Here is a 24,039-nt window from a genome sequence, read left to right on the forward strand (position 1 = left end):
TCATCTGTTCCAGGACTACACTTCCCACAATTCCCTGCTCTTATCACTGCCAGCTGTCCCTCATTGTTCCTCACATGTGTTTAATGTTCTCATTAGTCTTTGTGTATTTAATGCCCTGATTTCTGTTCAGTATTGTCAGTTGTTGAATGTATACATGTCTTGTTCCAAGCCCTGTTCTTAGTTCCCTGTGTTTTTGTTTTATTCTGAGTTATGGTTCATCTCCCCATTAAAAGCTGCATTTAGATCCTCACTCCTCGTCTGCCTCGTAACAGAACAAATGAGAACATTAAACACAGGTGAGGAACAAGGAGGGACAAGCTGGCAGTGATAAGAGCAGGGAATTATGGGAAGTGTAGTCCGGGAACAGATGACAGGGGAGAAAAACAGGGCAGACAACAGTGAATCGTGACAGTTGCAGCCCTAGTATGTATGCTTTGCTGAGGATGTTTTAGTCTCACCCTGTAATTTATGTCAGTTTTTTTTTCCCTGCGTTGTGGCTGGTTTATTGATTGTATTTGTCCAATCAAAAATGGTCTTTCCCAATAATTTTCAATGCTGTCACTTTTGACCATGAATGCCAAAGATGTTGCTTTTTTTGTAACGAACTAGATCACTCAAGCCACTTTGTTTTTGTATGTTCAGATAGCAAATGGTGGAAAAGTCACAGAGTCTTGTACTGCTCAGATAAAGGGAACAATTCTTATTAAATAAAAAAAATTATTTCAGTCAAAAATTATCAAATACCACAGGAGGGTTAATACAGGTCAGTTTAGTTTTCGCCCTTAAAGGCTGAGAGTAAACATTTAACATCTTGACATTATTTTTATTCTTTATTTTATTTTTTAATTTTGTTTCACGAATAAAACAAAGGCTGTAACACCAATGCTGATAACATCAGTGACAAATTCTCTTCAAAGATTAATTTCCTAAGATTGTGTAAATGGCATCATAAAACATGCACCATCGATCAGACTAAAATCAATAAATCATACCGTTAAATTGAAAAAGATTAATTTAAAAAAAGTAATAATTTTTAAATCACACGAACATTTAACAGTGTAACACCAATGACATGTTTAAATGAACCATGTGAAACCAGGTGGCAGAGAAACAGACCAAGAAAAAAAGGTCAGATGAATATAAACTAAAAAAGAAAGATTATGATAAGTCAAAGTCTAGGAGCCGCTTCAAGTTAAAATGTCAATTACTAACTTTGTCAACATGGTGGGAAAGTCACTTTAAATTTATTCCTTTTAACTTTGACCTTGGAAGCTCAAGCTCTTTTCCACATCTTGACAAAATGACAAAATAAAAGGAAAAATGCCAGACGGGCTGGTTTGAGTATTTGTGTAACTGCTGATCTCCTGGGATTTTCATGTCAAACAGTCTCTAGAGTTTACCCAGAATGGTGCCAAAAACAACTTGTTGATGAGAAAGTTCAACAGACAATGGTCAGACTGGTTCGAGCTGACAGAAAGGCTACAGTAACTCAGATAACCGCTCTGTACAATTGTAATGAGCAGAATAGCATCTCAGAATGCAAAACATGTCGAACCTTGAGGTGGATGGGCTACAACAGCAGAAGACCATGTTGGGAACTTTATTGGGAGCATAGTGTTCCTAATAAAGTGCTCAATGAGTTTATGTGCTTTTATAAATTCAACTTCACATTTTGCCTTTAACCCCTCCAAAACATCGATTTGTACTTAACAGAAGTCATAGAATTTAGCAATCTGTAAAAAAAACTCCACCCAGAGAGAAGTTTTCTTATATCACAACGTGTTATTGTGAACTGTCCAAAATATCACTTTACCACTAGCACCACAGACCCCTATACACAAGTTTACTAGAATCAGAATGAGTTTTAATTGTCATGTATGCTTACACATACAAGGAATTTGCCTGGGTGACAAATCATTTATCTTGTTCCACGTCATTATTTTAAAACAGGATGCTGGGTTTGCTACAAAAAATTATCTAAATGGTATGGTAAGTGATTGTAAAAGCTAAATGCCTATAATTAGTTGGTGAAATTAATTGGGGCCCATGCATTAGAGTTACCACACGATCTACAGTTCAGATACACTTGGCTATGTCACTACATCCAGGTACAGAGAACCACGTGATAATCCCACTCCAGGAAGTCCCACTTTAGCTCAGAACGACACACACCAACTGGAGTTATTATAAGACGTGTAGAGCATTCATATCCTCTTATAGACAGCCGTTTTAAGGACCTATTCAATCAAAACGGTAAGTCAGGCACTCATTTATTTTGCTTAATTGTATTTTGAAGAATAACATAACATAATAGTCATAACTTCATGACGTACTAATTATATGCACTTTTGGACAGCTAAATTTCTCTAATATTCTGGTTTTGAATGTGCAGAAATTAAGGAGGAATGATGACAGTTGTTTTTTCAGCACAGCCTTCGCTTATGATGCAGTATTTTTGGGCTCGATTGAACTAAAATAGTTTTTATTTCAACGATCATATGATCGTATTTATGATCGTCGCAAAATCAGATAAATATATTAGATAAATAAAAATAGTGCCAATAGACTATGTCGTACTAACGCTTCAAGGGAATTCTTCAGTCGTCATGCGATACTTTCCGTATTGTTTAATATAATTTGTTGCATTGTTCCATCTTGAACGGACCCCGCCCCTCAAACTGACGTCACAGAATGCGGAAGATCTGATCGTTTGTTTAATTGCAAATCATGCCTTTGCTGTTATGGGTGTTGCTGTTCAAACGTGGCACGACTTTGCACAATCTGGTACCTGGTATCATTTATTTGCACTTCACAATCTTTTGTTTAAGCTGACCAACTAATGGCCTGCCTTTACTGAGGACATTATTTGTTGAAGTAGGGTGTGGAGAGATTGTGAGTGTTGTGTAACATGCCAGGCGTTTTTAAGGATCTGTGTGTGTGTGTGTGTGTGTGTGTGTGTGTGTGTGTGTGTGTGTGTGTGTGTGTGTGTGTGTGTGTGTGTGAGAGAGAGAGAGAGAGAGAGAGAGAGAGAGAGAGAGAGAAAAGAGTTTTGATTGACATGGGTTTTTTCCTATTCTAAACACCAAGGATTCATTTAGACATGATTAAATCAAGGATTTATCAACAGATTGTGTCCCTAATCTGTAAAAAAAAATAATAATAAAATGAAGAACTGAGCATGTCACCTGACTCCTATGTCATCATGAATTTTCCTAGGAGATAAACGAGCCGAAGTGTGTACTTTCATAAAACTTAATCATGCTGACCTTTGTCCTCCTGACCTAGACATTCCTTAAACGCCACTTTTATGTTGATGTTCATTCATTAATTAATAGAAACTGAAATCGACATTTAAATCTTAAAGTAATATTCCAGGTTTAATACAAGTTAAGCTTTTATGGCATAATGTTGATTACCAAAAAATGTGTTTTTGACTTGTGCCTCCTTTTCTTTAATAAAGCAAAAATCTGTGTTCCAGTGAGGCACTTACAATGGAAGTGATGGGGCCAATCCATAAACATTAAAATACTCAGTTTAATAATTTTTAGCCACAAGACGTAAACAATATGTGTGTCAACATGATTTAAGTGTGATACAATCGCTTACTAACCTTATCTGTCTAAAGTTATATGCAATTTTACAACTCTGTGCCATGACACCGTAAACCCTAAAACCACTGCAAAAAAAAGACAATTTAAAAAACTTTACAGCTCAATTAATGCTTTTATAAAATTATAAGCTTCACAGTATGCCTTTAAATCCTCCAAAAAATCTAAGTGCCTCACTGCAACAGTGAGTTTTGCTTTTTTAAATAAAAGAGGAACAAGTTAAAATTATATTTCTTGTGGTAATAAACATAGGGCCACAAATGCTCGGGCACGGTCTGCATCCTATTATATAATCCATTCACTGTCAAGCACCAGCGATATAAACAAAGACAGTACATTCATAAGAATTTGGTAGTGTAAATGAACTGTATGCAATGAATTAGAAGAGTAAAAATATGGATTTTCATTATTTTGTACGTCTTTGTTAAACGGGACACGTTCCATTGAAACGCATAGAAAATGTGGTTCAGGATATGGATGTAGGCTCCAGTAAATTACAGAGAAAGTAAGTATTATTAATAATTTTCATCTACTGACACACAAATCATGGCTAGTATTAACAGTGTTTGTATCGGCAAGCACTTCACTTTCACCGGTCGACATGGATTTTGATAATTCATTTATTGATACATGAAAAAATTAAACCAAAAATATTTCTAAATTCCAATTACACTTCAATAGAAACAAAAATATAATAAAAATAATGAAGTGGTTAAAAAAAATGAACCAAATTCAAACATTTTACTCTCTCCATCCACCGGCCTCTTTTGCAGTGACTCAAACATAATAATAAAATAATAATAATAATTGAAAAAATAAACCATGACTTCTAGAAAATGTAATGCAAATCTCATTTATTGGTTGGACAAACTGCTTCAACAGCAATTATCAAGGACATTATTTGGCCTTCTGTACTTTCAGAATTTGGACATTAACTTTATTACCACCTGCTGGTGAAATTTCCAGACTGCAAATGCAGGAACTGAATTTGGACTAATGCCCGTTTCACACATACTCCGTTTGCGGTGCGTATTTTTTTCCGCACCCATGTTAACAGGTTAGAGCTTTTACACTGCACGCGGATGCAGTCCGTCGATCCGTTCCAGGTGCGGTGCGTATACAGCAGTGCAGCGATCGTTTACGCACCGAGTCTATTTTTGCTGTGCTGCACCGCACTGAATTAAAGTGTCAGCGCATTGTTCACATTAAAATAGATTGTCAAGAAACTGTAATAATTTCATCATATAAGCATAATTACAGTTAATGTGTTCTACCGTTAGCCTACTAAATTACAGGGTCAAGAAAAACAAAAAAGTATGATTATAGTCCCAAAAGTTGCAAAATGCCATCATATATGATTTTTTAACCCTAAAAAAAGACAGAGTGAACCCAAATGCGTCTCATTCTTCTCCGTATTAGCAACAGATATAGCGCGATAGCTTTTCTTCTGTCAACAACTCGAACTACATGTAACAAAGAATCACAATGATTAAAATAAATTTTCATACTGTTTCAATGCCTTAAACAATTTTTGATTTTGTGGCACACAGAAACTGCGGATCAGTAGCGCACTGCAAACGCAGCATATGTGAAAGCACTATAGCGCGTGCTGCTCCTGTACCGTATACGCACCGCACACGGAGTATGTGTGAAAAGGGCGTTAGCACTTGGTTAAGAGGTGGTTTTGAAACGTCTTAGCGCAAGGACCAAATTCTTAAGAAAATAGCAAATTGTGCCACTTCATTTACAAACAATACACCCACAGTTTGCGTGCCCACACACACAGAAGCGCAAAAACTCCTACCCACTTGTGCTTTGCGATGGCACGAAAATTGCACTCTTTAATTAGCACTCTCACGAAAATTGGATAAGACGTTGCAAGGTCCTAGCACGTAGCGCTGTGCTTTGCGCACATACAAAAATAGAGCCCAAGGTGTTTTTAGTTTTTGTGTGTTATTTGCAAGTGGGAAACTTTTTTGCTCTAACATTTGCTTGGTCACTAACTTCTACATATTTCTGTATTCAAGTGTGTGAAGGAAGCCATCAGGTAGGAATATGAATGCCGATGAACTGCTCGGTGCATCAATCATTAGGATTCCACCCCACCACTACATCCATGTCTTGGATCAGAACACCAACATCGCACGGGTGGAGATTGGCCCCCTCACCTACATCCGCCAGGAGAATGAGAGGTAACCATAAAGAAGCTGTAGAATAAAGTCGTTTTAGAAGTATAGGTTCCCATTAGTAGTAGTTTTCATAACTTTTATAACCTGATTCCATATTCAGCAGGTTCTGATTTGATCTCTTTAATATAATTTCTGATCTGAACAAAGAAGTTGAAAGAAGTAGGGAATTTACTGGACAATTATATTTAGAGCTTTTATATATAATTATCTGTTTCTGAAACTGATTCAATATTTTATTTTAAAATGTTTCCAACTTAAGCAAATGATATTCAGGTTTTTATTGTCAGCAACACTGTTCTATTCCACACATATTGGTTCTTGCATTACATTTCAAACTACTAACAATGATCAGAGTTTACTTTGTCAGCTCAAAGTATGTGCACTGATATTATGTGAATGTTTATAGCTTATATACTTTAACTGTGTTCCCCTCTTTTATCTCTACCAGGGTTCTCTTTGCCCCAGTGCGCATGATCATGGTGCCACCCCGGCACTACTGTGTTGTGCTCAACCCTGTCGCTCGTGACGATGAAGGCCGGGTTCGGTGTGATGCATCTGGTCAAGCCAAGCTAAGACATGCTGACCTGGAGATCCGTCTGACTCAGGACCCCTTCCCCCTCTACCCTGGAGAAGAGATTCAAAAAGTATGAAGTTCCTCATGTTGCCTCTATTAAGTTTGGGAAATATGTTGGTTTTCAGTTTGTGACTACTTTATCTATATATTTTTAATTCTATTTTTTTTTTAGTTTGTGCCCTACACATGCAGACCAATGTCTTTGTCTGTTGTATCGCTTCTCATATTGTTTTTTGAGTGTGCCACCCTTTTTAAGAGGTTTTTTTTTAAGACAGTTGTCAACTAATCGTTCAGGCAACTGGCTGACTAGACGATTTTGTAAATATGTAGGTTTCTACACATCCTAATAATGATTATCAACTACATGGGCAGTGGTGGCTCAGCGGTTAAGGCTCTGGGTTACTGACCAGAAGGTCAGGGGTTCAAGCCCCAACACCACCAAGACACCACTGTTGGGCCCTTGAGCAAGGCCCTTGAACCTATCTGCTCCAGGGGCGCCGTATCATGGCTGACACTGCACTCTGACCCCAGCTTAGCTGGGATATGTGAAAAAGAAATAATTTCACCATGTATATGCAGAAATGTATGTATAATGTTTGACAATTGATCAATTTATTTTTTATTTTTACATGTTCTTATTATTACATATTGAGTCTCTGTCTCTTTCTCCACAGGATGTGACACCGCTGCAGATTGTGTACCCCGATACAGCCCTGCGTCTGCAGGCCCTTCTGGACTTTGAAGAGGAGAAAGGAGAGAAGAGAGTTGCAGGAGACGAGTGGCTGTTTGAGGGTCCAGGTACAACTCCAGAACAACTAGAATCCATTGCACCTTCTTAAAGCAAATAAGGGGCAAACTGTGAAGAGAAGAATGTTCTTTATTGTTTTTCAGTTTCACACATAGGAAGTGTGAAGACCATATAATAATAAAAAGAGTTTCCCCTTCACGCATTCACTTATACATAGTATTATTGCTGTTAAATGAAAGCCAGTCAAATATGAAGTAGATAACCAGTTATGAAAGGGGAAGTGGTTATTCAGCAATATGCATCTAGCCACTGGGTAACATATTAAAATAAAAGGGAAAGATCACCCACAGATGAAAATTCTCTCATCATGTACTCACCCTCATGCCATCCCAGATGTGTAGGACTTTCTTTCTTCTGCTAGAACACAAAGATTTTTAGAAGAATATTTCAGCTCTGTAGGTCCATACATTGCAAATTAATGGTGACCAAAACTTTGAAGCTTCAAATAGCACAAAGGCAGCATAAAAGCGATCCATAAGACTCAAGTGGTTTAATCAATTTCTTCTGAAGCGATCCAGTTGGTTTTGGTGAAAACTGATCAAAACTCATTTTTTTCACTGTTTATCTTGCCATCGCAGTCTCTAGGCATGACTGTGATTTCAATCTTGATTACACGTCCTAGTGCTTAACACATATACAGAGGGCTAGATGGCGCTATGAAGTGTAATCGAGCTTGAAATCATGATCGCCCAGCAAACTGCTGATGTCAAGATTTATTGTGAAAAAGGAGTGATATTTTGGTCTGTTCTCACCCAAAAACTACTGGATCGCTACTGGAGTCATATGGATTACTTTTATGCAGCCTATATTTGCTTTTGAAGCTTTAAAGTTTTGGTCACCATTCACTTCTAAAAAAATCTTCTTTTTTTTTGTGTGGAAGGAAGAAAGTCATACACATCTGGTATGGCATAAAGGTGAGTAAATGATGAGAGAATTTTAATTAATGGGTAAACTGTTCCATTAAGATGGGATTTAAAAAAACAAAAACAACATCTAAACCGCATAGTATAAAGTATAATGCATTGCATCTAACATGTTGCATCATCTGGATGTTCTTTATGACATGCCATCTTATGGTAAAGCATGTGTTGGACCTCTAAATTGGTGAGCATCTTATGTCTGGCAGGGACTTACATTCCCAGGAAGGAGGTGGCAGTTCTGGAGGTCATAAAGGCAACGGTGATCAGAGAGAATCAGGCCATTCGCCTCAGAGCCCGTAAAGAGGGTCTGGACCGAAGTGGAGTCCGCAGAGTTACTGGTACAAGAGACACTGACTCACACCTACTTGTGCACGAACAAACTAACAATACAAAGATCTTACACACTGACAGAAATGTATACTTCAATATATGTTTTTAAAGGAATAGTTCACCCAAAAATGAACATTCTCTGCTTATTCACTTACCCTGATGTTATCCCAGAAGTGTATGACTGTCTTTCTTCAACAGAACACAAATGAAGATTTTTGGAAGAAGATAGAGCTCTGTCATGTCCTTATAATGGAAGTACATGGGTGACAGCACTTTGATGGTCCAAAAGTCATATTTAAGCAGCATAAAATTAATGCATGCAACTCCAGTCGATCAGTGAATGTCTTCTGAAGTGAATCGATAGGTTTATGTAAGAATAATTAAATTAGATAATTAAAACGTTTTTAACATTAAATTGGCGCTTCCATCCAGAGTTCTGATGCTGTTTGAAATGGCCTAACTCTCGCGTGACGTTCGTTCTTCTGTTGTAAGCGCTGCTTCCGAATTCTCGCATGAACTCGCCGACGCGTTTACATCACGCTTCGTGTCAACTGCTGGCAGGAAGTGCTTTTTAAAAGTTAATAGAGTATTCATTATTTATTTATTTTTCACACAAACTTATTTATTTGCTTTAGAATACATCATTTATAGATAGGGCTGGGTATCGTCAAAATATTTTCGATACCGATACCTTGATACTTTGGTCGAGAAAAACAAAAAACTTGATGACGAACTGGTTGGACGCTAGGTGGTACTACGGGATCATTTTTGGTAAACATGGTTAGGGTTAAGCTTATACAATAAAGCGAGACACCTTGATTTCAAACTTTGAACTTTATTTTGTATTTATGTTAACTTAAAGTTCAAATGAAACTGGATAAAACAAGTGCATTTAAAATGTGGTGTTCAACTTTTTGAAAGATGGCTTTACAACAGTTGTCAACATCTCTCTGGCAAAGAAGCTTCATTGGTGCATTCTCTACCTGTCTGGTATTTCGTTATCCAGGAAAATATGTAATGTGTGTGAATAAATTTGTTTAGTTCCCTATATATATAGTCAATTATATCTGAAACCTCTGGGCTGAGCGATTAGTGAATATTCTTGCTTTATTTATTTTGCATTGAAAATGAAATAATTTATTACAAAAAATGAAAAACTTAAATCAAATACATTTCTAAATTCAAATTGCACTCCAAACGAAACGAAAAAGCAAATAAATAAATAATGAAGTGATAAAATAATATATATATATATATAAAACCACATTTCCATTTACCGTCAGACAAGAATCCGTCTAAACATGGAGGCGGAAAATTACTTATAAAAACAATTATAAATGTAAAAATTATATTTATAATGATTATAATAATCACTGAAATATAAATCATGGTTTGAGGTGAACGTGATTTTGTATTATTTTATATAGTTTGTATTATTTTACAGGCTGCAGAGTTGCGTTCAAAATAAACTGCTCTGTGGAAATAAAGTGACCTGAACTCAAAGCACCTCCTGAACTGAGATGTCTGAGGTCATTTGCAGCACTCATAAAAATAAAAATCGGAAGGCAGAAACAGTGTGAGATCCTTAGATGTGTGTGTTCCATGAGACTGCACGCCATCAGCGCGTCATATATGCCCATATACGCCTTTTCTGTCATCTGTACTTAATCATATAATAAAGAGTGTTTCTTCAAATGTGTGTCTTTGTGTCTATGGGCAAATTATTTGTTATATTAATTTGATAATAATAATAGTCTAATAATGATAATAATAATTGAATAGATTAACAGGAAAACGAGCCAAATATCGTCATGACATGGTCAAAGGTATCAGTAATTGGCGATCACTCTGACTATCATTGATCCCGAGATCATTGTCTGTTTGCTCAACCTGAATGTGCATTTCTCTCTATAAATTAACTAAATGTTCAGACAGTCTCTTGCTGGTTTTTCCTACACATTCAGGATCAGTACCGCTTTTCCCGGTGTCGCTGTGGCTCGCTTCATGCGTGCGCTTGTAAAAATAATATTTTAAAGGCTCATTATTATGGTTTAGTATTTCTCTGTAATATAGAAAAGTAACATTCTTTCTCAGCCCTGCAACTCAAACCATTTTCTGATACCAGCACTTTTAGATTTGGGCACATCTAGCATGCTACATGCTACATGCTTATCACTGACATTGACGAGATTAACCCTTTAGGTATCGAAATTTGGTACCGAACGACAAGACATTTTTCCATACTCTATTTTTTAGAGGCAATTCGGTTGGTGCCTAAAATATATCGAACTTGATAGCCAGCCCTATTGATTGGATTGAGTCTAGTGGATAACATTTATGCTGCCTAAATATGACTTTTGGACTGTCAAAGTGCTAGCACCCATATAGTTGCATTATAAGGACCTGACAGAGCTCTATCTTCTAAAAATCTTTATTTGTGTTCTGCTGAATCATGAAAGTGAATAATGAGAGAGTTTACATTTTTGGGTGAACTATTCCTTTAACGCAAACCTTTGAATAGTTGGTGTTTTGAATGCACACTCTGAAACACATGCCAGAAAATTGTGTGTTTGTGTGTGTTTGTATCAGGTGAGGAATGGCAGGTGAGTAAGGTGGGAGCTTACCTGCCTGGAGCTCATGAAGAAGTTGTGGACATTGTAAACGCTTTCATCCTCACAGACAAGGTACCCTCCCTCTCACTTCCTGTCTCTTTCTCTCTCTGTATCTTGGTCCATTTTTCGGTGTAATTCCCATTCATATTTTCTTTTCCAGATTATCTGAACTTGTTATTACTTAAAGGGATAGCTTACCCTGAAATGAAAATTATTTTGCCATTTACTCATCCTCATATTGTTCCAAACCTCTATGACTTTCACTTTTATTGTATGGAAAGAAGATGTAATGTAAGTGAAGGGTGACAAACTTAGTCCCCAACAATTCCTTTTGTGTTCAACAGAAGAAATAAAGTCACACAGGTTTGGAATAACAAGAGGGTAAGTAAATGATGACGTAATTTTCTTTTTTTTTTGGTGAACTATTTAATTAAATGGACAGGCAACAATATATTGAGGGTTAATTGGTTTAGTGAAAAGGTTAACATGGTAATTAACCTTGGATGTAAATGGATGTAAGTTCTTAACTAATGAAGCCATAGCTTAAGGGAACACCTTGGATGCAATCTTAGAGAAAATGTTCACCAAAATCATTTACTCACCCTCATGCATACTGCTGACCAGAAACAAAGGTTTTTTAGAAGAAAATCTCAGCTCTGTAGGTCCAAATAAAGCAAGTGAATGGGGTCCAAAACTAGATGCTAGGAATCGAGCTTGAAATCATGATCTCCAAATAGACTGCAGATGTCAAGATGTACAGTGAAAATTTGAGTTTTATGGATTACGTTTATGCTGCCTTTGTGCTTAACTTTTTTTTTCAACATTCACTTGCATTGTATGGACATACAGAGCTGAAATATTCTTCTAAAACTCTTCAATTGTGTTCTGCAGAAGAAAGAAAGTCATAGATATCTGGAAGAAAGGTGGTGAACTATTCCTTTAATGATCAATGTCTTTTTGATTACTTAGAAAGCTTTGCATGTGCGAGCTATTCGACCGTTCCGTGACACCGGAGACCGGGACCGCCGCACTGGAGAAGAGTGGCTGGTAACCGTGGCAGATAGAGAAGCCCATATACCCTCTGTTTCTGAGGAGGTTGTCGGGGTGGTCGATGTGACGACTCTAAACAGCAGGCAGTACTGTGTGATTCTGGACCCTGTTGGGGCAGATGGAAAACCTCAGCTTGGACAGAAGCGAGTGGTGAAGGTGAATGTTTGAGTTACTGGACAATTATAGAGCATATGGGTTCATCTTACTAAAACTCCTTATTATACTGAATGCTGTTTAATTAAATGTAGAATAAATCTCCAATTTTTATTAAAACATTCTGTTAAGCCAGGGGTTCTCAACGGAGGCATTCAAAGGATGCCAGGAGGTACTGAGAGCAAATTAGTAGAGAGGGTGCCGTTAGGTTACAAATGGGGGGCGTTTAATCATGCATAATAATTAAAGGGAATGGAATAAGGGAATGAAGAAAGGGGGGTGTTTGTCAAACAAACGTTTGAGAACCACTGTGTTAAGAAACTTATACAATCAATAATAAGATACAGTACAGTGAACCTTTGTTTCATGTCATAGCTGTTACTATATTGTGCATATCTGGAATACTGTATTGACCAATCAGCATCTAGGACAGAAACAATTAGTTTTTTAATTCTTGTTAAAACAGCTACATGCATTTAGGTTCCTAACTAAAGAACCAATGAATATTCATTCATTTTGAAGTTGACCATTCATTGACCATGGCAAACTCTTTACTTGAACAATTTCTGTCTCTCTCCTCCTCACACAGGGTGAACGGTCATTCTTCCTCAGGCCAGGTGAGCATTTGGAGAACGGCATTCAGGATGTGTACGTGCTGTCTGAAGAGGAGGGACTTGTGCTGCGTGCCGTGGAGGCCTTCATTGACACTGAAGGGGTATCTGACACACTTGATTATCCATTATAACGTACTAAAATGACTTGCTAACTAACTAGTCAATTAATTTAAATAGTATTCAAACAAAATGCAAAGTGACAAGGAGAGAAAGAAAGAGGGTGAAAATTAGTACAGACAAAAAAACTGGACTGAAGTATAGTGAAGTGGTAGGGTGGAGAATGATTAAATGAACAGAGATTGTGAAACAAAAGAAGACAAACAGTGAGTGGGTGGATTATATTTACCTAGGTTAACAATGTTACCTGTTCTGCAAGATACTAGCTTTGTCCCTTTGTACCCACTGATTATTATGACTGTTCCCCAGCAACAAACACATGTTCAGCATTCTAGAAAACGGCATTTATCTTTAGGTTTACTGTACATGATAAAAAAGGCATCCTCATCCTTATTGTGTTGTGAACTGGACTTGAATTTACATGCCTCTGTAGCAGTTGGCATTGAAATGTATACAGTATATACGTCAAAAATCTGAGACCACATTGAAAATCTGTGATTCAAAATCTAAAATAAACCTGGAAATACACTGAAAGAAAGGTTATGCTGTAAAATGAATGTGGAATACTGCACTATTCCTAGATCAGTAATCAAATACTGTTAAGCAAAATTGTAACACTGACCAAGTGAATGCCTTTGTACAAAAGGACGACATACACCCTTCAGCGGATGGGACTTCCCTGCAGATGCAAAAGGACGATTTGTCGCCTGACTCTCTGCACCTGCAGCGCAAGGCTCACCTGCCCCCTGCAGTGTTCCGGCTAAGATTCTCTCTGCCCTGCCGGCGGCAATGGGTTCTTTGCTTGTCTCCTTGACAACAGTGCCTCAGCAAGACTCCTACCCACTATCCGCAGTGTTCCGGCAGGAGCTGTATCCTTTATATATAAATTAGTCCACGGGATGTTAAAAGTTCTAAAAAGAGCCGCTTGCATGTACTGTACGTGTCCAGGTGCTCTGATGGCGTTCTGAGGGACAATTCCGCCTCCTGCACCCTCCCAGGGACGATATCGCCTCCTACACCCTCCCATCCGCCTCTTCTGTGTTAAGTTCTGAGGGACCACATGAGGACGCACGATGGGGCCGCGAGGTAGAGATGGAAGAATCTGAGGAGGATCTTGCAAGTCCCATGAGCCCCTCGATCTTCTTACGCAGAATCCTCGCCAGTGCAGTATGCATGTGACGAACTCCAGCCCTCTATTGGAGAGCATGGTCTTGTCACATTCGGTAGTTCTGAAGCGTGGAGATGATACCATGTCTCTCGCAGAATCAGAAAAATGCGAATGTTCCACGGAGGATGTTGCCACCCCTTCCCACAGAGAGGGCAAGGAATGTGCACAGGCCACTGACCACTATTGAAGAGCTGGTTGCAGCCCATCTCTGCCCGACTACCACTGTGGGATGGAAGTCCTGCCCTGACCACCCCTCTTAGCCATGTCGACTGACGTTTGTGCTGGCTGGACGAGCTTATATGGCTCTGTAATTCATAGCATGGCGCATCGCTACAGACTTGTTGCTGCATGCTACAAAAATCAACCATGCAGGCCATCGGAAAAGCGAGTACTCTGGTGGTTTTGGACCGACATGTCTTTTTAACAATCACGAAGATCCAGTATCGCCTGACGACCTTTTCGGCAATGCTGTGGAAGGCATCTCTGACACATAAATCGTGGCCCAAGTGAAAGCCATGTCCGCTTCAGCGCGAAACCTGCGCCGAAGGAAAAACCAGCAGGTGTGTTCCTGACAGGCTCAATGCCGTGAAGAGGAATCTGTAGCCCGCTGTCCTTCTCGGACCAGATCCAAAGAAAACGCACTTCAACACACGCTGTTCCACTTCCCCTCCCTGCAAAAGTTTGTCAGGTCCGGGATGTTATGCAAAATGTTGTTTCTATGTGTTGTATAAAAATAAAAATGTGTCTTGTTGCGGCTTCATTTTAACAAGTGGTTTCCAACTTTTGTACTCCGCTGTATATTATGTGTGTAAACAGCAAGAGTTCTATTCTTGGTTGCTGAATGTGCAGTGAATATACTGTGCAAGTGCAGGTCCTGATTAGACACTGACATTGAGAGGACTTTACAGATATTTACAGTCTTGCCCAATTTAAAATAGTCTGTCTGAAGGTTGCACAACTCCCTTTACTGACTTATTCCCTTCTTCCCCCTCCCTGTTATAAATAATTTAACGCCCATCCCCATTGTTTTATAAATGTTTTAATAAATTTGATTTTAATCTTTTGCATACCATTACTTTTCTCTTGCCAATCACCCACGCATACACACACAAATACACACAGTCTCAAAGTATTCCTTGTGTGCTGTCATGTCCGTCCCCACCCTACACTAATGTTTGCCATTGTTACTCCTCCCTGCTTCTTTCTTTCACCCCATCCCTTCCCCTCTCACCACTTCAGCAAGAAGAGGAAGATGAGGAAGAAGAAAGCCGTACCAAAAAGCGAGGGTTCCAGCGTCGTCCAGGTGATCGCTGGATGCTGCGTGGGCCAATCGAATACGTGCCACCTGCCACTGTGGAAGTGTTGCTTAGACAACAGGCTATCCCGCTGGATGAGAATGAAGGAATTTATGTCCGTGACATAAAAACTGGAAAGGCAAGATCTTCAAGATCATTCATTCTTTACATTTATAAAGATTTTCTGAAAGATCTCAATTGAGTTTATAAACCCTTGCAAGAATGAAGAATAAGCCTTGGAGTTAGTACATTCAATAAATTAATGCAAATGATAAGGCAAGCTAATTTTCTTACCTGAGCTTCTAGTCAAATTTCAGCAAATTTCCTGAGTTGTGATAGACTGATATATGGGCCAGGCCAGTTTCAGCAATGAAAGGGGGTTCAGGCATCAAAAAATGCCCCATAATGAATTCCTCTATTTACTGTAGGTCTTATTATACATATTTATGTATAAATTGTGAGTTGATTTTGATTGAATTCTATATTCATTCTCAATCTAGTTATTCATATTGAGAATCTGTTAATCGATTAATTATTTATGTATTTGACAAAAGGATGACACCATATATTTTTTTATTTAGTTGGGGAAAAATGCACTATAAAGGTATAAAATGTAACTGAAAATCAAGTCCATGGGGCAAATATTCCCCCTTAGTGGAAAAGTTCATTTCTGAACCTGGACCAGGCCAATTAATCTGTGAATATTTGGCTATTGTTAGATTATAGGCAAATGCACATACCAACCTTGTCTCCGTTCCATCAGCCTTTTTGGTAAATTTTGTAGAGTATTACAATATATATTGTGTAAAAATTAGTATACACCTAATTTTAGCAATTTTTTGTGCATCTCATTAGCCATCATTACACTGTATTATGCATAAATGAGTATAACCTCGGCCACCCTGCTGTCTAGTTATCAAAACGATATTTAAAACCCATATATGATTACCACTAGTCTTTTGAGTATGATGAATTCTATAAAAGTTCTTCAGTTCTGACTTTGTTCATGTGTGGTCCTCAGGTTCGTGCTGTGATTGGCCATACCTACATGCTAACACAGGATGAGGAGTTGTGGGAGAAGGAGCTTCCATCCAATGTGGAGTCTCTTCTATGTCAAGCCCGTGACCCACTTGCTGACCGCTCTGATCGAGTAATGAGCTTTGGACAAACTGAGAGAGATAGAACCAGAGTGGTGTCCTTTCGTGTCCCACACAATGCGACTGTGCAGGTGTACGACTACAGAGAGAAAAAGGCCAGGTAATGTTTGATGCTTGCTTGAATTACTGTCAAATGTCTAGTAATGAAGCATCTTAACCAATGATACCATAAAAAGTATACTTAAAGACCCATGTGAAATGGCTTTATCACAGTTTTCTTTCCTATGTTGATGAATTTACATTTAGAACTGTTCTGAGACCCATGCAGACAGACAGCACACTGGAGGTTTAGTCTTTCACTTAATAGGGAGCAAGGGAGCATCCTATAGCTTTGTGCATTCACTCCTAAAATCTGACTTAAAGTTCAGTTTCAGGCTGCAGATGATGTTAAAATTTCACAACTTAGTTCTGTTGTCAACATATGTTGCCATCCATTTTTAGGAAAACGATTTGCTTTAAAAGGAATGCATGTTTATTAGGTGCTACTAGTTAAAAATCAAAAAGGGAAATGGAAAATGTACACAGCAGTCACGCTCGGGTCTCAGGAGGTTATATAAGTGTTTGCACTGAAATAACATGTTATATCATCAACACTAGCTTTTTTATATCTGCAGACCTTGTGTTGATTTTATGCTTTAGGCAATGATTACATTTATTAGGTTTAATTTTTTTGGTGAAGAATTACATTTTAATTAGAGATCAAATGGAATTTCCTGATTTGGACATTGTAAATCACCCTTTACTTCAATTTCCTCCCCATTTTCTCTTTCTTTCTGCTTTTCACACAGGGTGGTATTTGGACCTGAAATGGTGATGCTTGGTCCTGACGAGCAGTTTACAGTTCTGTCACTTTCTGGAGACAAACCCAAACGTCCAAATGTCATCAAAACCATTTGTCTTCTGCTTGGCCCAGACTTTTGCACTGACATTATCACCATTGAGACAGCAGACCATGCCCGCTTGCAGCTTCAGCTCTCTTACAACTGGTATGATGTGTTTATGTGTGTTTTTAAGCCCTATTTAGGAGTAAAAAAAATGTATGGAACAGTATCAGCAAGCAAAGCTTCTGTGCTTGCCAGTGTAGTAGAGTTATTGATCAGCGGTAGAGCATTGAATGGTGTTGTGGTTAAAGGAATTGTTTATAGAAAATTTTTACAAAATGAGTTTGGAACAACATGAGGGTGAATAAATAACTACTAAATGTTTATTCTGGGTGAACTATCCCTTTAAAGATCTGGGGCCAGATTCACAGAAAAGTTCTTAAAAAAAAAAAAAAAAGATTAGAACATCAGAATTGTTTAATTTTCAATAATTGTATTCTATTATAAGATTAATATGACATGCTTTGACATTGTCTGATCATACTAGCCTGCACATGAGGTTGCCTTGTCAAATACAACAAATTCAGTACTTTAACTTTGGTAAATCAATACATTTATCTATCTATTAACATATCTATCTATTAAGAGACGTGTTTGAATAACGACATTAACCACCATTTACTAGTATTATAATGTTGTAATGTTTATATTTGTAATCCTCTCCATCATTTTGAGTCGCTTTGACCCAGAAATACAGTACTGTGCAAAATCTTTTGAAAAACATTTGTTTTAAGATTTATATCTTCAGTTTTAGTGTGTCAATGGGAAATATATGGGATTTAACTGTGAGGTCATCCTAACTAAGAATTCTTTGGAATAATCTTAAAAACAATTCTTAAGAAGTTTTTTCAGGAATACAAAATATTCACTTTTTAAACTTGTTTCTTAACTCTTAAACAGGCAAGAGTGGAAATGATTAGCAAACAAATCCTTTCATGTCACTTTTTATATCATTTGGATTTAAGTGAAACAAATCCAAAGGAATTTCTGATATATTTTGGATATTTTGAGTTGTATCTCCTAGGATATCTTGCCCTATTAAGGTACAAAAAAGTAAAAGTCATCAATATTCCTGTTTTATTTGATGCAATAATTATGAGTTTCTGACTTCCCCTCTTTATTTAAAACATATTATACGTGTGTGTGTGAGTGTGTAACAAAACTGAGAATAGTTTAGCTTTAAGGTGGCATGTATCACATGTGTAAGTGTAATAAATGTGTAATATTGTGGATTAACCTTTTTTCTTCCCTCAGTCTGGCAACATATCTTCAAGATGTGCTAAATAACAGCATGAACATCATATGACTTCATTTTCTTCTTCTGCATCTTAAGACAATGTTCACACTTAATATTAGCTGTTTGATTTTATTCTTTTACTGAAGACAAGATATATATATATAATTAATTATCACAAAGTCAGCATGTCCTGCACCATGGGCGGCCATGTTGGTTTTAGGTCAGGCTGACTTAACGATTACAGAAAAAAAGTCATGTGACTACATACTCAAAACAGACCCAACTATGATAAATGATATCAGGATTGGGTGAGAAACACTTTCTCATACCCCCTATACGAAACTAAAGAGTGTGTATCTTGTGGTGCACATTGCCTGTTTAAGGGTTATTTAAGAAACAAAATGGAAGTTAAGAATAATTGTATTCTTAAGAGTGTTTTGTGAAACTGGCCTCTGGACTAGACTTCACTCTCTTTGTTTCAGGCACTTTGACATCAAACGGCCAGCTGAAGAAGCCAGTGCTTCTGCTCTGTTCTCAGTGCCAGACTTTGTGGGTGATGCGTGCAAGGCCATCGCTTCAAAAATCAGAGGAGCCGTTGCCTCAGTGCAGTTTGACGACTTCCACAAGGTACGTGACACCACTTTTTTTTTATATTTTTTTTTTACCTTATTGTTCTTATACTTGTTTCCTACAGGTTTATTGTGATGAACTTTGACCATGATGACAAATGTGGCAATGAGTCAATTACTGTTAAACTTTATCAAGTTGCTCAAGATTGTTTATCTTGTTTATCAATATGTGTTGTTGTAAAACTGCCAAAATATAAAGACCTTTCAGCTGGCACAATTGATTTATTGATGGAAAGTCAAAAACACAAAATATTTTTACCATACAGTGGTAATGATTACATTAGTTAATACAATGACAGCAGGTTTTTTCCCCTTTTCAAAATTCCCAATTTGGAATGTCCAATTCCCAATGCGCTCTAGGTCCTCATGGTGGCGTAGTGACTCGCCTCAATCCGGGTGGCAGAGGACGAATCCCAGTTGCCTCCGTGTCTGAGACTGTCAATCCGCACATCTTATCACATGGCTTGTTGAGCACGTTACCGCGGAGACCTAAAGCGTGTGGAGGTTTCACACTATTCTCTGCGGCATCCATGCACAACTCGCCACGTGCCCCACCGAGAGAGAGAACCACATTATAGCGACCACAAGGAGGTTAACCCAACGTGACTACCCACCCTAGCAACGGGCCAATTGGTTGCTTAAGAAGCCTGACTGGAGTCACTCAGCACGCCCTGGATTCAAACTTGCGACTCCAGGTGTGGTAGTCAGCATCTTTACATGCTGAGCTACCCAGGCCCTCTGACTTTGTGGTTTTTAATTGTATGCTAGGTACATTTCCATGCCTTTGTTGCCTTCATTGAGATTTTTGTCAACAATTATGACACCAGTATTCTCATACTCCTCCCAAGCCTCAGAGTTGATCAGAAGAAACACGGCTTTGACCTGTGATCTACATTCTTCTTTCAACTGCCACACATAGACATATTTGCCACCTGCTCCTTTATTAAGATCAACCTCAACCTTTCTGAACCTTTTAGCATGAAGGTTAGACTCATCCCGGGGGTTAGTGGAAACATCCAAAGCAGTGAGAGCTCTGCTCATATAAGTTGAGCGACAATACCAGAGGAAAATATAGTTTCCTCGAGCATCACGATTGGTGTCTTCATCTACACGAGTGTAGCCCTGCTTAAATAGTTGCTTGTCTGTACAGAAGTCAACATTTACAGTGATGTCACTGATGTAGCTTGGCTGCGCTCTCTTCACCCACAGGTAAATAAATTTACCTCGTGCCCTGCGGTTCAGATCACAGCCCAGCCTTTCCCAGCCATCTTTCAGAAGAGCAACTTCCTCTTTTGCATCTTTGGTTAACTCCAGGTTCACAATGGGAATGTCATATTCAGTGCTGCCGCAGAAGTACCACAGAAATATGTAATCTCCACCAACTCCTTTATTGAAATCTCTGTCAACCAGCTCATACCCAGCATCAACCAGACCAGTTTTCATGTTGTCATTGAAGGAAAACTGGATCCTGGTCACAGGTTTCATGCCAGCTTCTTTCTTGTACCAAAGATAAATGCTGTTATTACCAGCACCTTTATTCATATTAATGAGCTGATAGCCTTGAGCTCGACACATGTCTTCCTCGTCCTTGCTGGTGGATACATTGAGCTTTGTTATTGGCTGTTCATCTGCCATTGTGGTTTGTTCAAATGTGATTGGCACAGAGAAAGGGAATTTTAAATTCTGCAAAAGAAAAAATGTAATGTGCTTATTATTTCCTAATAAGATTATTCATTTTAAAGGTGCACTCAGTAACTTTTGTTTTTGCGCATCTTGGACTTACACTGACACCTAGCGGCTTGGATGCCGTCATTTAAAAGATTCAGTTTCAGATGCCATTGTGGAAATTTAGTATTCTGTCATAATTACTTTAATCAATGAGTGAAAGTGTCACATAACAGGTTACTGAGATTAAGAGAGTAGTATTCGGCTGGTCGTGTGATTCTAACATGACAGCCCCCATGTGTGGACCCTCTCCATGTACAATAAAACCGCTTTTATAAGGTTACTGTTATACTAGAGTAATTTTAGTGGTGATGATTTCCTACATATAGTGCAAAATTACAATTAATGTCTTTAGGAGTTACTGAGAGCACCTTTAATTGTGAAGTAATATATTTACAGTTACAATACTGTAGGGCTGCATGATTATAGCAAAAATCATAATTGCCCTTGATATTGTAATCGCGATTATTAATGTAAATTATAATATTAAATTACCGTGACGTCACAAAGTAAGCAAAGTAGCAGATTTCAATGGTGGATATGATCTGCACTCCAGTTTCTTTTAAGCATTAAATATTGTAATAATATTGGTTAATGTTAGGCCAAATAAAACTTATTTTAAATGGATATCTATGGTATAAAATTAATTTACTTATTGCTAAATTACTTCTTAAATTATTAGCCGACATACAGTAAATAACATGACATATTCAATTTTCAAACATATTAACAGCCGATTTAAATCGACCAAGTTACTGCGTTCAGTATGCTGTTTGGTGGCTAGACAGGGGACCATTAATCCCGTTAGATCTTCAAGGGTGATCTTGTTCATGTATGATCATCGTTAGATCATTTTTGGCCTCAGTGGTTGCGCTTTGGAAATTATAAACAGTCATTTACGATCGGAGTTTGTGCAATTCGTGAAAATGTTAAAACTACCAATACCAGCTGCGTGGCAAATGGCTCTTATTAGAGCAGACGTGATAACAATGACGGTGATTCCTGAAATATGCTATTCATGCAATATCATTTATGTTGGCTACACCTCCAAAACACACTTAGAACAGTTAATATTAATTACTTAATTGCTATTTTGTACAAATTAATTTCGCATTGGATTACTTACTAACATGAGAAAAAACAGTTTTAGATTTTTTATAAATTGTACACAGAAATCGAGCAACACAACAAACTCTCATTTTACAATGACTGCTGTCACTCACTGCCGGTTTACACTTTGAGACCTGCCTTTTGACGCGGGCGCAGTGACGCTCCGCACAATGTTCTGCACTCACGAATGCTCTCATTAAAAACAAAGCTGTCTAATCAACATAATGCATCAATTACTTAAACTGCGCCTATGCCTTGATTAGAACGGGAACATTTTAGTTTTGTCGTGTTGCTCATTTGCAGTTTAACATCAAGCGAGAGGTGCAATATGAAATTAATCCAAAATAATTCCAAAGTACTTTTCGCTCTTGTTCTGCAGCTTCTTTTCGAGTGTCAGGTGATGTTTCTTCAGTATTCATTTTCGTGTGCCACCACGAACAGGGGTGGAACATAAAGTAAGCATCTGGGCATTCAGACGGTTTAAAATAGGTTGTCGCAATAGGATCAGTTTCATTACTGACAGAAGGGTTACCAGGATATCATGTTTGGGGGGCATTTGGCTTGTTTGGGGGGGCAACATAAACAATTGAAAAAATCGGCGCAAAATTAAGCTATACTACACACAATCTGTTTTAGTGCATATCTTTTTCTAAGCCAGGAACCCTGAGATAAGCACAGGGCCCCTATTAGACTATAGGGCTTAAACTGGATTTTTGTTGTGTCAGACCTCACTCATCTGCTAGCGATGGAAAAATATGCACAAAACAATCCCCTTTTAAATTGTAATTTATCATCAGATGCAGAGGCGTTTCCAGCATTGAGGGACATCCGGGGCTTAGCCCAGACAATTTTATTTTCACACTAGCAACCACTTCCCTGTAGTCCAAAGCTGGTGAGAGTGTATTCTTTGAGTTTTGCTCTGGCTGGGCCTGTTTCTACAGTTCCTAAATCTTCCACTCTAGTACTATCCTCGACTAACTCATCCTCCCTGAATCATCTGTGATGCAAAAGAACAGATACAGCACATAACTTATTGCAAATCAGCTTCAAACAACTAAATCATCAAGTGCTACATATTTCAAATTGTAGACCAATACCATTGAAGTAAATGTATTGGGAAGAGCAGATCAGTGGGATTGCCCTTAGATCTATCATGATTCTTGAATTTCCATGTACATTACCATAAAGTCATCACAAAAGAGTTATATTATAGTGAGTAAAGTGAGGTAAAAAAAATATTGAATATAAATAATTTATATTTTTTGACATAAATAGACAAAATGAGGTATAAGATCCTAAGTTAAAGCAATACATGAATTACTTTAGTCTAAGTTCATTGACACACTATGGCGTCAAACTGTATATAATTCTCCATGTTCATCTGTCAAAATCCTTTCATTAGGATCATTGGGATAAACAGTGTTTCACTTTTAACTTTCTCTAAAGTAAAGTGACTTATTAATTGTTACCAGTTTCCATGCCTGATTCTGGCACAGCTGCTGCTCCTCAGTCTGTTGCTCATCTTTGCTACACTCTACAAAACCATTTAATCAAAGTGTATATTTCCTACAAACTAATATCACAAAACAAGTCACACATACATTTTATGTTACTGCGTATTGGTTATCCTTAGCGAAAACAACACCTGATAAACAAGAAAAGTACGCTCGAATGGGGCTCGAACCGCGTGAGAGCCGACTGCGTTAACTCGGAGCTACCAAGCTGCGTCAATCTAAATGAGGAGGTTAGAGGCTACAACTCTTGAGGTTTAGCCTACTGTGGGTGAAAGCCAGCTAGATGATAATCTTTAGACTTTAAGGACAAAAACAAATGTGAATTCTTACCCACTGACTTCTTTCGGA

General features: G+C 38.0%; 1 protein-coding gene across 1 annotated transcript in view; it reads left to right on the top strand.

Moving 5' to 3' along the window:
- Window positions 1–2,115: 2,115 nt before the first annotated feature.
- Window positions 2,116–24,039, top strand: part of LOC127653378 (major vault protein) — a 30,590-nt gene continuing 8,666 nt past the window's right edge. The window contains exons 1-12 of the mRNA XM_052140050.1: window positions 2,116–2,253; window positions 5,636–5,800; window positions 6,246–6,441; window positions 7,046–7,169; window positions 8,306–8,437; window positions 11,019–11,113; window positions 12,011–12,247; window positions 12,834–12,959; window positions 15,383–15,577; window positions 16,460–16,695; window positions 17,384–17,581; window positions 19,196–19,340. Of these exons, the coding sequence (XP_051996010.1) occupies window positions 5,664–5,800; window positions 6,246–6,441; window positions 7,046–7,169; window positions 8,306–8,437; window positions 11,019–11,113; window positions 12,011–12,247; window positions 12,834–12,959; window positions 15,383–15,577; window positions 16,460–16,695; window positions 17,384–17,581; window positions 19,196–19,340 (1,821 nt within the window). The 5' untranslated portion in view covers window positions 2,116–2,253; window positions 5,636–5,663. The remainder of the gene's footprint in view (window positions 2,254–5,635; window positions 5,801–6,245; window positions 6,442–7,045; window positions 7,170–8,305; window positions 8,438–11,018; window positions 11,114–12,010; window positions 12,248–12,833; window positions 12,960–15,382; window positions 15,578–16,459; window positions 16,696–17,383; window positions 17,582–19,195; window positions 19,341–24,039) is intronic.

Source organism: Xyrauchen texanus, chromosome 12 (assembly GCF_025860055.1).
Source record: "Xyrauchen texanus isolate HMW12.3.18 chromosome 12, RBS_HiC_50CHRs, whole genome shotgun sequence".
Lineage (NCBI taxonomy): Eukaryota > Metazoa > Chordata > Actinopteri > Cypriniformes > Catostomidae > Xyrauchen > Xyrauchen texanus.